Genomic DNA, 12,275 nt, shown 5'->3' with positions numbered 1-12,275 from the left:
TTTTTAATTATATAATTGCATGTCAAAAAGGTTGCTGTGTTTATTTAATTTTAATAGATTTTTTTTTAAATATCACTGTTAAAAACAGACTTCCAATTAAGTGGCAAAACCATGTGTAATTAAAGTATTGAAGTAACTTGTAATCTAACTTAGTTGCTCTTTAAACCAAGTGATCAGTAAAGTAACTAAGTTACTTTCTAAAGCCAGTAATCAGTAACGTAACTAAGTTACATTTTCAAAGTAAATTTGGCAAAGTCATGTCAAAATAATATTGGCGTTATTTTCTTCCAGCTCTGCAGATGACAACATGAAATGATATGCTCAGAATAAATTTTCCTTCTCAGCAAGATCACTATGCAAGTTAATTTAAAACACATTTGTAGTGCCTAGTCATCAAAATGTGTGTTGTTAATCATAGTAATAATTATGTTTGACTTTTATATTTCAGTTTGTGTGGTACTTGTTTGCTTTTACTTTCTCCTTGCAAGTGAGCTTTTCTGCGATCTTCAACTTCACCCCCCCGTGAATGTTTACCTCCCCCCTTTGGCCAGCTAACTCCTGGTGTCTCCCCCAATCGCCGCCATCTCGTCCTCACGACTATTGAGCGCCTTTTAGCTCGCACTTCCTCTTCGCTATCGGCCCATCTCGCCAAGATGCATCTCCATTCCTTCCCACCTTGGACGCCTCTGTTGCTATGTCTCTCTCGCTCGGTAAGGTCAGTATTGCGGAGAACATCAGTCAAGAGCTCCCGGGGTCAATACTTCGGCTTTTTAGAAGGACCAAAAATGTGTCTCGCTTGGAATGAACTTCATAGAGTGTCTTAAAATGTGTTTTTTTCGTGGATCCCACCCGTCTTATTACATTACATCTTCAGTTTTATTATGAGAATGGAATGCTTTACCACGCCCCCCCCCCCCAGCCACCGCATGCACATGTCCTTATGTGAAACACACTAAACATGAATATATATGTTAATATTTCCGTTTATGCATGGGACATGAATCAAAGGGCGGTGTGTCGATGTGAGGTGTTTTCTTTTCTTTACGCCCACGTGACCTTTGTTGAATGTCAGCACCCGAGCGCCGGAGGTGGGGGGCGGCCCGTCGCGTCCCACTTCAAAACGGCCAATAAAGCCGAAACGCTTGAAAAAATAATGATGATACATTTCAGGGAAGGGCTGTCCTTCATGACCCAATGTTCCCGAGGGGCCTCGCAGCAGCTCCCTCTCTCTTTGCCCTTTTGTCGTCGCCTCAATTTTCCCATCTGGCCTGAAAATGCCTCCTAGTTTGATTTAAGAAAAGAATGATACGCAAATAAAAGGGTCGTCTAACTTAAACCTCGCTCACCAGCACAGAGCTTAATGAAGGGCTAAGGGGGAGCTTTTTCGTCCGACGTCCACTTTCCCCCTCGCCGGGTCTAATTGCATGATGGATAATTTAATGGCGGAGGCCCCAGTTTTGGAAAAACTTCTGCTGCGCTCTCACTCTCATCTGCACGCAAACGAACTTCTGAGCGAGAGCGTTGCAGATATTTTCTGTGTGTTTGCGTGTGTGCGTGTGTGCCATCAGACGGCTGCCACAGTCTGTCAAGTGAAGGACATGTCACGCACCTGTGCTCGCTTGCCCATCACGGTGCAGAACTTGTCCGCATGAGAATTTTGCGGGTTTAAAGAGTTTAGTTTTTCTCGTCAACATAATACTGCTTTACAGTAGAAATTAGAGATGTTTTGTCAAAATGGAACGTTCCGTTGCAAAATATGGCCATATTTTTTTTCATGTTTCGATTTTGTAGGGGTTGGGCTTTGTTTATTATGGGGTGTGTTTGTTGTTTTTGTCTGTGGTTGGTGTCTGTCATGTGTTCCTGATTTCTCCCCTTGTCTCGTTATGTCTGATCACGTCCACCTGTGTGTTTCTTCCCTTTCCTGTGTGTGTGTGACCAATCAGTGCCCTCAGCCTATTGTGTTCCCCAGGTGTGTCTCATTAGTGTTGGTGTATTTAGTCTGTTGTGTTTGTCCAGTCTGTGTGGGGGGGAGCATTGTCAATGTCATGTGTGGAAGTGGCAAGGCTCGTCTGAGTTAAGGCTTCTTCGTCCTCGCCGCCAAGCAGCCTTCGTCGTCAACGCTAAGAATTCCTCGTCACCGCCAAATCGCCGTCATCGCCACTGCTAACCAAGTCGTCCACGTCGCAGTCTAGTCACTCCCGTCCAGTCCTGTCATGGCGGCCAGCCTCCTCTCATCCACTCACATGTCTCTATATTCCTGTCTCCCTGCCGTTTCTCCCCGCGTTTGGGTCCTTTCCTCATCCACGCACACCTTATGACAACATTGAGTGATTGGAGTTTCTAAGTGTCAGTGTTTGTGTCCATTTAAAAAAAATTCCAACAAAAATGTTTGTAATGTGCTTTTTAAAGCATACTATGATGTTGGACTTGATTAAAAAAACAAACAAAAAAAAGTGGTCAAACGTAAAAGTAGAATATGATTTCACATGTATAACAGAACGTATGGTGTTCCACAGGGTTCAATTCTGGGGCATCTGCTCTTTTCCTTGTATCTGCTGCGCCTGGCTTCCATTTTAAGAAAACAGCGCTGGTTGTTTGAAAGTGCTAGAGTTGAATTGATGGAGAGGCAACTCTACCTGTTAATTTTGTTCACCAGTAAAACCTATAACTACAGTATGTCTTGAATTTAAAGAGATTTTTTTTTTTTTATCATTTTATTTTTCAAGAAAGAAGGGTTCAGTGAATGCACACAGGAAACTGGTGGGGTTCAGTACCTCCAAGTTAAGGAAAACTGATTTACTTTGCTTTGTGTTGCTCCTTTTGGTGTGCCTGTTTTGGCCACCGGGGGGCAGTCTATGAGGAAGAGTAAAGAGGATAAAGAATATATTCCTGTGAGTATTGTTATATTGTCTGTCTCCATGCGCTGTTCTACCAAATATGAAAGTTATAAATGAAAACTTTTTTTTAATGGCCGTTGTCTGTATCGTGAATTATCACCTATTGCTGGTGGGTCTGCAGGAACCTTGTGATAAACTTTGTACAGCATTTTGTGTAGTTCTCATTAAAATGCACTTACATGCACTCGGCTAATAGACGAAGGTCCCGAACCAACATTGATACACGTTTAAAGCGCGCACATGCCCTACAGTGTAGCTACATTATTCAGAGCGATGCATGTATTCACTTGGCAGCTGCGCTTTAAGTGCAGAGATGCATGCGTGCATGTTTAAATGTTCCACAGGGAAGGAAAACAAGGCGAAGGAAAGTCAAAGAAATGGAAGGCTGATTAGGAAAAGAAGCACAGAAATGTGTTAAATATGACACAATCCAACTGGGATGTGCATGCATTTTTTCAGGGCTTTCCTTCACTTCTTCAAGTGGAAATTCTAATCTTCGTAATCACCTTCTAAAACGTTGCGATCCATTTGCGGCATCAGTCAGAAAGCGCCGGCTGTCAGCAAATCCGACACCACCCTTGGGTGCCACAGCCTCGCGTGATCAAAGTAAATGAACACGTACACAAGCAGGCACGCATCCATTTGTGGTCAGGACAGTTTATTCTGGCAAGATAATGAGTGACAGGGCAGCGTGTGTGCGTTTGTGTGAGAAGTAAACACACACACTCAAGTGGACAAAGATGACGTATGACTTAATGAGTTTGACAGCGTCAGCCTGGTCAGGGACAATGTCACGCTCATGACCAGCAGGTGCGTGTTGACATATATGTGTGTTGATGTGTGCGCGCCGCTAAAGTGCCAATCGCTATGTGACCCACGTCTCGCTCGCTTCCGCGCACAAACCATGCGGCAAATTGATTGCACATAAAATGCTAATGCAGGCTTTACTATCCTGATCTTGAACTGTCAGCATTGTTTAAAGAGACGATGATGCCGGGGAACTTTTGGGTCAGACGTGGCCTTAATTGGGGGAAAAAAAGCTGGGTCCAAAAGCGACAGAGCCAATGCTGGGTTACAGTATACCTAAAGTTTTAAGTTGAGGATTTGACCCAACGTGAGAGATCCATACTGATGAATTAAAGCTACCGATATTCTGTAGCCTACAATACTTGAATACGGTGGTCCAATATCTGGATCTTTGCACATTATACTGTGTATATATATATATATATATATATATATATATATATATATATATATATATATATATTTATTATTATTTTTTGCACTAACAAGACTCAAATACACTCTGCTTTAAGTTTTTTCAAATTGTTCTTCTGTAAATTGCCTATACCACTTTTTTTCCTTCCTTTTTTCATCTTTTATATGCATTGTATAAGTGGAGGGAGACTAGCAAAGTAATAATTTCTTTCCTCAGTGTTCCAGTTCTTTGGGTTGCCATCCTTGTCATGTTCCATACGTCAGTATCTGTGACTTTGAATGTGTGCGGTCTTAAAAGGCAGGGCCTGGCCTGTTGGTAGTTTTTATTTTTATTTTGACTTTTTTTTTAAACATTTTATTCAATTAGTTTGAATTAGTTTTTAGAGCAGGTTTGTTAGTTTTTATTTTGTTCATAAATAAATAAATAAATAGATAGATAAATATTGTATAATAATATAACATAATTATTATAAATAAATACATATATTTGCTCATCAATATTTATTTATAAATTTGAGGAGTATTCGTTGAGTGCAAGATTTAAAAAAAATAAATCACTAATTAGTGTGTATTAAAGACAATTTTGACCTTCCTTTTGTATAGACGTAAACATTTTTGGTATGATTATAGTTACTTTGAGTTAGTTAACGAACGTAAGATGTAGCTGTAGATGAAGCATTTTTGTTTTTATTTTGATTTCTTTCACAAAGATATTTTTCTTCCAATTATAGCTTTAGTTATTTCATTCGTTTTCATTAACTATAATAACCTTGGTGGAGAGGTGGCTAGTTAGAGAACATCTGCAATATAAAATTAAAGGGGATACTTGACTCATTGAGCCATTTTCAGCAGAAAATAGTTCATATTTTGTTACCTAAGCCATGATTGGTCGTTACCTACTTCCTCAGCACAGGTTAGGTCATCTTCAGTAGACAGTAAGTGGAAACATTTATTTTTAAAGGTATTAATTGTACATGAAAAATAATGAAGTTATCAAATTCATTCTGGACAAAATATTAACTCTTTATTACTGAAAATGTCTCAATGAGTCAAGTATACTTTTAAATATGTATGATTTCAAATGCTGCAATCCAGTGAAACGGCAAAGACGGAACTCCGATGTGACCTAAATAACACGCCTGTATCTAATGCATTGTCCTTTCTTTGTTCTTCTTCGATGGGTTCTATTGGCAGTTGCAAACCATCTTAATGGCGCATTACTGCCATCTATCTTTCGGAGTCTGAAGTGCACTTAATGCTCTCTGAGTTAAAGATTCTGGCACAAGGTTTTTTGAGGAAAAGTAGCAGAAATCTTTCTGTCTGATAACGATGATTGATACACTTCCTGGCCGGTTCCCTACAAACACTCTGCGGCAAAACAAACCATCAATCAATAAGCCAGAAGTCGCTGGTGGGGGAGGCACGTTCATCATCACAAACGCTAAACAGTCGCATCAAATGCAACCTTTAACAAGGTAGCGGAGTCTGTTACACAACAGGAGGCAGTGGCCATTGTTTTTCAGAATTGGATGCCATTGCGTTGTGCAGGTGTACCTAATATTGTGACGCATTGCCATGCCGTTTTGTACAACATTCAGCTCGCCACACATTGTACTGATCCGTTAACAATGGCACTGCCATGATGTAACGCAGCAGCACAATAGCTGCGGACTCGATGACGTCGGGCCCAAAACAAAATGATTTAGCGAGAAAACATGGCGGGGAGGGCGAAAGGCCCGATGTCCTTGAGAAGATAAGCTAATAGAGAGGGCCATTTGTTCCCTGGTGTGGTCCTGTCCGGCGGGCCGGTCTATAGAGGCAGTAAATAGGACTGGTTCAATGTGTGCTCTCCAAACGCGGCCGCGCATTATCGATCGATCGATGTGTGTTAACGACACAACATTATGAATCGAGCGAGCAGGAACTACTCAGCGACGGACCCGACCCGGCTCGGCTCGGATCAAAACCGGAGCTGTTATCCTCGAGGCTGCGTTTGCACGGCGACTTCAGAGGACAACACAAGCTATTTCGGTTTGGCTTTGATATCCAATAGGCGGCTTAACGTCCTCATTAGATCGTATCAGACGCACGCGCGCACGCACATGGGGGGGCGACATTATCTCCCCTCTGCACCCGCTTCTTCAATTATCATGGCGTCCCATCGTTTGTTTGTGTAAGCACATCAATCCGCTGATGTTGTTAGTTTGCGTGGATGCGGGCGCTCATCGGAATGTCTGTTTGCACGCAGGGGCTTTCATTTGGGTGTCCGTGTAGGTCAAGTTGACCTTGGGATAAGACGGGTGGGCTGTGGTGCGGGGGCATCATTTGCACGGTTGGATGTGGTTACTTGCGTAATGGGAGAAAGTATGTGGGTCAGGCCAGGACGCGGGAGCACATGGCCCACACGCATCCATCATTTCGGAGCAGGTATAAGCGCTCAATGTTAAGGTAGACGTGGGGAAAGTACGGCCCAATGAGCACATATGTTATTAAGAGGCCTGTATAATTTGTGGCATTAATTTGAATAACACGCACCTGTGGATAATGCGCCCCCCCCCCCCCCCAAAATCACCCTAAAAAAACATGAGTTCATCAATACTAGTGTAAAATACAGTCACCCGATTTGCAGGTATACTTTATTATTAGAGTGAATATTATAGGGTAAATTAATATATATTGTAAACATACCATCCACCCATCCATTAAAGTGTAAATGCTTTTAAATCCAGGTTCCTTTTCCATTGCTATAATTTGGTTAATTTCAAACAATTATGATTTTAAAAATGGTCTATTAAGTTTAGTAAACTATATATTTTTAAATGTATTTGTATATTTATATATATATATATATATTTATATTTTTTATTCCCCCCCCCTTTTGAATCTTTGTTCTCTGTTTGTAACTGCTTATAAATTTGTTGTACTTTTAATGACAGCATGTGAAGCACATTGTTACGTTGTGTATTATAACTCAGTGAATCTATTTATTTATTTATCTATCTGTAGAAACATCCAATAAAAAATAGCTTAAATTACTGAGTATTTTACAATCATTAGGTTTATTTCATTGTTAGTTTAAAAAATTATATTATATACAAAAAAAAATAATTGTGATCATTTTGCATTACTTTATCTCACTATTTAATTGTTTTATTTTAAAATAATAATATTCATAGAAAACATATTGGTAAATTATGGTTTTATTGTATTCATTGTTGGTTGATAATAAATTAAAATACAATTAAAATGAGTTTGGATTTTTTTTAATTAATGAGCTTAAGTTGAGTTAATTATGAAATAAAATATATATGATTTGAAAATACAGATATTTATAATTTTTTATTTTAATAATTTATAGTAATAATTTTTACTTGATTTTCTATGCATTTATCTCATTCAGTAATTGATGTATTAGAAGTAATAATAATAGGAAACAGTACTCGTAAAAGTGGAAAATTAAATAGAAAGTACTTTCAGTTATTATTATTTTTATTACTGTTATTTAAAAATATACAGTAGGCCTATACACCCTAAAAACTGGGTTGAATCATTTTTAACCCATATTGGCTTAGTTTTACCCCTGCAGTTTTATAATGTTAATTACCATATTTTACATCCGCAATTTAACTCACAAAAATCAAATGTTACACAAAAGTTGGATTTTAGGAACAAGCTGGCTCGCACGCACGCACACACACACACAAACCCAACAAATCTGAAATGGCCTTCAGCGAAACAACGGCTGCCCTAACTTTCCACGTACAAGGCAGTGACGCAGAAGCAAACTGCTTCGGATGCGTGACAGCATCTCCGACAGCTCCACAAGGCAACCATAATATTAGAAACAGCTGTCGGTATGATGCGCCACAATAACACACACATTCTTTCAGCTGTCATTCAGCTGCTGCGAAGCCTTGAAAAGGGTCAAGCGTAGCCTTAGGCTGGGGCTTCAAGCGGGCGGGAGGACACACGCAAACGACGACATGCGTGCGCTGCCTCCTTGAGAGAATGATGAAGATGCACATTGCCATACATGGTACTTAACACAGACCCCATCAGTGAAACGGTGAACCCGATAATGTCACCCCAGCCTCCATACTTCGGGTCTCGCCATTACCATAATAAATCCATAAGCGTGTGAAAAGCGTCGGGGCCGCGCCGATAGCGACGTTGCCCCACAACAATGGCTCAATGTCGCCGCTTTCCCAGCACTGCTGCGACCCATCCCACATATTTTACGACTGTAATCGCGCAAGCGAGTGACTTCCCGCGTGGCAGATGCTGCTTGCCGCTAGAGGTTGCCCACGTAATTATCGCCGTGAACTTTGCACATAAACACGTCCAAGAGCAGCAGATGCATAACAACCGCAGTCACCGCACACCTTGCACGAAGACGTTGAAAAAAAACTCTGTCATCATTAAATCCATAAAGGCGAAGAATGCTAATCACAACATTGACATAACATGCACACAAAATGCTAATTTGTGACAATGGAAAACTCATTTGTGAGTTTAATGTCATTCCCATGAATAGCGTGGACGCCTCGGCTCGAAACTGCAGTGCCCGATGTCCTTAAGGTCATACATGCACTGGTAAAGCAAGCTGGCTCTCAATAGTCCATTTTTAAATATCTTTTGGTAATAATGATTCCTTTCAATCATCCTATTCCCGTCCATCGTGTAACCTAAGATCTGACCTTTACCCGTATTTAACCGTTTCCTTGTGAAGGTGCGCTCACTTTGATTTCAAACTGGTCCAGTATGGAGCCAGAGCTACTTCCTGGCCACAAATTAGCATTGCCGTCAATCAAGACAATCCTTCAATGCTCCTTTAGTTACAAGCTCTAGTCCAAGTATATATTCCAATGAATCTGAGGAGGATGTTGAAGATAAGCAAAAATGTGGCATTTATCTTGTTGAGCTACAGTGGCTAATTGCGCAATTAGCGCGCTAACGCACAAGACAAGTAAAGATGACCTGCAACTTGCCTCAAGGGGTGTAAAAGTAGAACACAAAGTCGTCGGGCCCCACGCAAAGGGGGTGACGTGCTATACTCGCTTCTATAACAGCATTGTCATGATATTGCTTCGCTATCGAGTCGAACCAAACGGCATGCAAAGCAGACACAACACAAGTTGGGACAGTGGATTTGCAGACCAGACTGGAAATGATCCCATTGAAGCTTGTGTGCAGCCAAAAGAAATATAGGTTGGAAGGATTCCCAGATTGGGATTAAGATCTGGACTGGAAATTACAGCATGGATGTCCTCTGCATTTGGGATTAATTTGAAATCTGGCTTGAGACCATTACCAGCAGGCAGACATGGACCAGAGGCGGCAAAAATACCCCCCCCCAAAAAATGTGGATCTCACCTGGTCTTTTTTCCATTTTTCTCCCTCGACTGCCGCATAATCGGACCTTGGATATCAAAATGAGGATTTGCTTCTGGCAGAGCGACTTGTTGCTTTTCGGGCACGGCTTTCGCTTGCTGGCAATCTGACGGTTGGCCTGGGGGTCCTTGACCTCCCGACGCTGCCGAATGAGGGAGCTGGCAAGGGCGGCCATCTTGCCAGCACAGGGCCCGCTGGCGGCCCGGTGGCGCCCAGATCTTGGGGGGTACCGTGGGCCACCCCCCTGCCCGTTCACCCAGGGCGATGGAACAACGCTACGGTTGTCTTGAGCTGATCAGATGAGGGGAAATGGATGAAAAGGCAAGAAGGGGTGTGAACCCTCAAAAACCACAAAACCGAAACGGAGGCTTGTTGAAGATCACAATTTGGTGAGCCCTGAATTGATTCGTTTGCGTTCTGTTGTTTGGACAGCTCATGTTCTTATCCAAATAAATACATCAGTTCCACTCCCGGTCCAGTCTCCTTGAACTCTGGCGAAGTTTGATACAACCGTTCGCCCAATTGTGGAATTCTTCAATCTTGACTGTCCACTGTTCCCCCCCCCCGTCACTGTTAGACACAATGACAGCGCAAGTCCCAAAAGTGCACAAGCAGATCAGACCTGAGGTATCAGCTCGAAAGGGCTGAAGCTGCCTGACTTACTCCTCCTGTCCGAGTCCTTCATGCCGCCCTGCGTTCCCGAGCAGACAAGTGAGGAGACGTTGGGAGCGCTCCATCCGAGCATCCTTCCAGAGGTGACATTCAATGAGCAGAAGAGCGAGGAAGGGGTTTGGGAAGAGGAGCGCTGATGGTATCTACACCCCCCCCATGTCGGATCAAGCTCTCCGAGTCCCTCCGTCGAGTGCGAGCGGCGCGCCGTGTCCTTCAGCCACGCTCGCTGCCTTGCAGCTGGCAGAACGAGGGATGAATGAGTGGAAGGAGACAGACAGAGAGAGAGAGCGAGAGAGACAGAGAGAGAGAGAGATGTTGGGGAGGGAGTGGCTAGCTGGCAGGTATGCAGTTTGTACAGCGGCTTGGAGAAGTCCGACCTGCTTCTGGATGGGTCCTTTTCATGAGCAGAAGAAAAGGTTTTTGTATGAGCGAGAGAGACAAAACCTCCAACCTCTCTGTCTCTCTCTCTCTTTCTGTGTCTCTCTCGCTTGCTCTCTCCCGCTCTCTCTCTCTCTTTCTCGCTTGCTCTCTCTCACTAAAAAGGAAAATACCATCCCTGTTGCAGCCACCGTGACCCTGCAACTCCCAACGCAGCACTTTTCTTTCGACTATATTTTCCAAAGTCATTCACTTGTGTGAGCCAAGGCAACAGGTACGGCAAGGCAAGTTAATCGTTTTTTTAACCTGGATTTAAAAGCATTTCAAACTTGGGTCTTACTTCAGTCCTGTTTACTCCGGCTTATTCCATTTGCGTGCAGCATAACAGCTAAATGCTGCTTCACCATGCTTGCTTTGAACTCTCGGTCTCCATTTGACTCACTGCAGACCTCAGAACCCTACTGGGTTTATATTCCATTTGGAAGGTGGTGCTATAACCGCTTTCCAAAATTATCAATTTTGGCAAACAACATTTCATAATCATTTCATTGGGGGGAGACGACATGATTCCATGTTTTTGCTATGCGTCATCACATGGGATCTCACCCCAAAAAAAACAAGAAAAGAAAATCCAGAATATGTGCCGCTGTTTACCAAGTATTTCTGAAGACAACCGAGGGTGAGAACGTTGTTAAATGGAGAATAAGACTTTCTAAGGGGAACCCACATTTATACAAAAAAATTATGTTGGTTAAGACTGTTTTTATTTACGGTAATTTCCTTGCTCCACTATTATTAGGACAAATAAACTGGGGGGGGGGGGGGGGGTGAGGGGTGCCAGCCATGTTTCTCGATTACATACATTGGACTGACAATACACCTTTTTTTTTGCAATACAATGAGACAAGACTTTGTCTATCCCTTGGACCAATGTATAAATATTTTTTAATGAAATTGTGGCCAGTTCGCCATCCCGCCCACCCCGTGTGCCTCTTTCGATCAACATTGGGATTGCGAAAGCCAAAAAGTGTCATAACTCAGATGCCAAGCATGCGTTTTATAGCTGAGTATTCGGCAGTGCTGCTTGCACTATATATGATAGATGACGATATTCCTCTATCTTCCAAGCTCATGCTTGCTTAGCCCTCTAGACATAAAAAAAAAAAAATGGCAGACAACTACATTTAAATGCGACATGCCCAATGAGGACTATTCATTTGTGCTTTTAAATGAAACCACGTGAGCTGGTTTTTATTTGCGGATTGTCGTCTGGCCTGCAAGCCTGTAACCAAAACTGACACTGGTGCAATCGTCCAATGTTAAACATTGCCTGTAACGTGTGCCTGGACGCTCATATGTGAATTTGTGATCTCGTCTGTGTATAGAGTGACACAACTACACCCATTCTCTGTTTAAAAAAAATATAATCGAGACAGCTTTTCACCCTCCCAGCCTTATTTACTGCTGTGTACTGATAGCGTAAGCGCACACAATGTCATCTGGAGAGTCCATTAAAACACTCCTCTGTCATTCGTCTCGCTGCGGAACAAGACAAGTACAAGCCTGCGGAAACGCATCACAGAGCCAAATGGATGTCGTACGCACTTGCGTGACGCAAACTGCCGACAAAATGATAATTAACGCGAATTTGTCAAAGTATAAAGCGCAGGGTCCAAATAGGGCTTTAATATAAGGCACCGTGTTTTTGTTTGCGTG

At 42.4% G+C, this 12,275-nt stretch overlaps 1 protein-coding gene across 1 annotated transcript in view; it reads right to left on the bottom strand.

The window, feature by feature from the left end:
- Positions 1–10,610, bottom strand: part of fgf11a (fibroblast growth factor 11a) — a 36,003-nt gene extending 25,393 nt beyond the window's left edge. Inside the window, exon 1 of the mRNA XM_086059545.1 lies at positions 9,492–10,610. Coding sequence (XP_085915671.1) covers positions 9,492–9,684 — 193 coding nt within the window. The 5' untranslated portion in view covers positions 9,685–10,610. The remainder of the gene's footprint in view (positions 1–9,491) is intronic.
- Between the last annotated feature and the right edge of the window lie 1,665 nt (positions 10,611–12,275).

This window comes from Leptonotus elevatus, chromosome 17, assembly GCF_054856555.1.
Source record: "Leptonotus elevatus isolate MCC_2025b chromosome 17, RoL_Lele_1.0, whole genome shotgun sequence".
In the NCBI taxonomy this organism is placed as follows: domain Eukaryota; kingdom Metazoa; phylum Chordata; class Actinopteri; order Syngnathiformes; family Syngnathidae; genus Leptonotus; species Leptonotus elevatus.
This window is presented reverse-complemented; position numbering and strand designations above follow the sequence as displayed.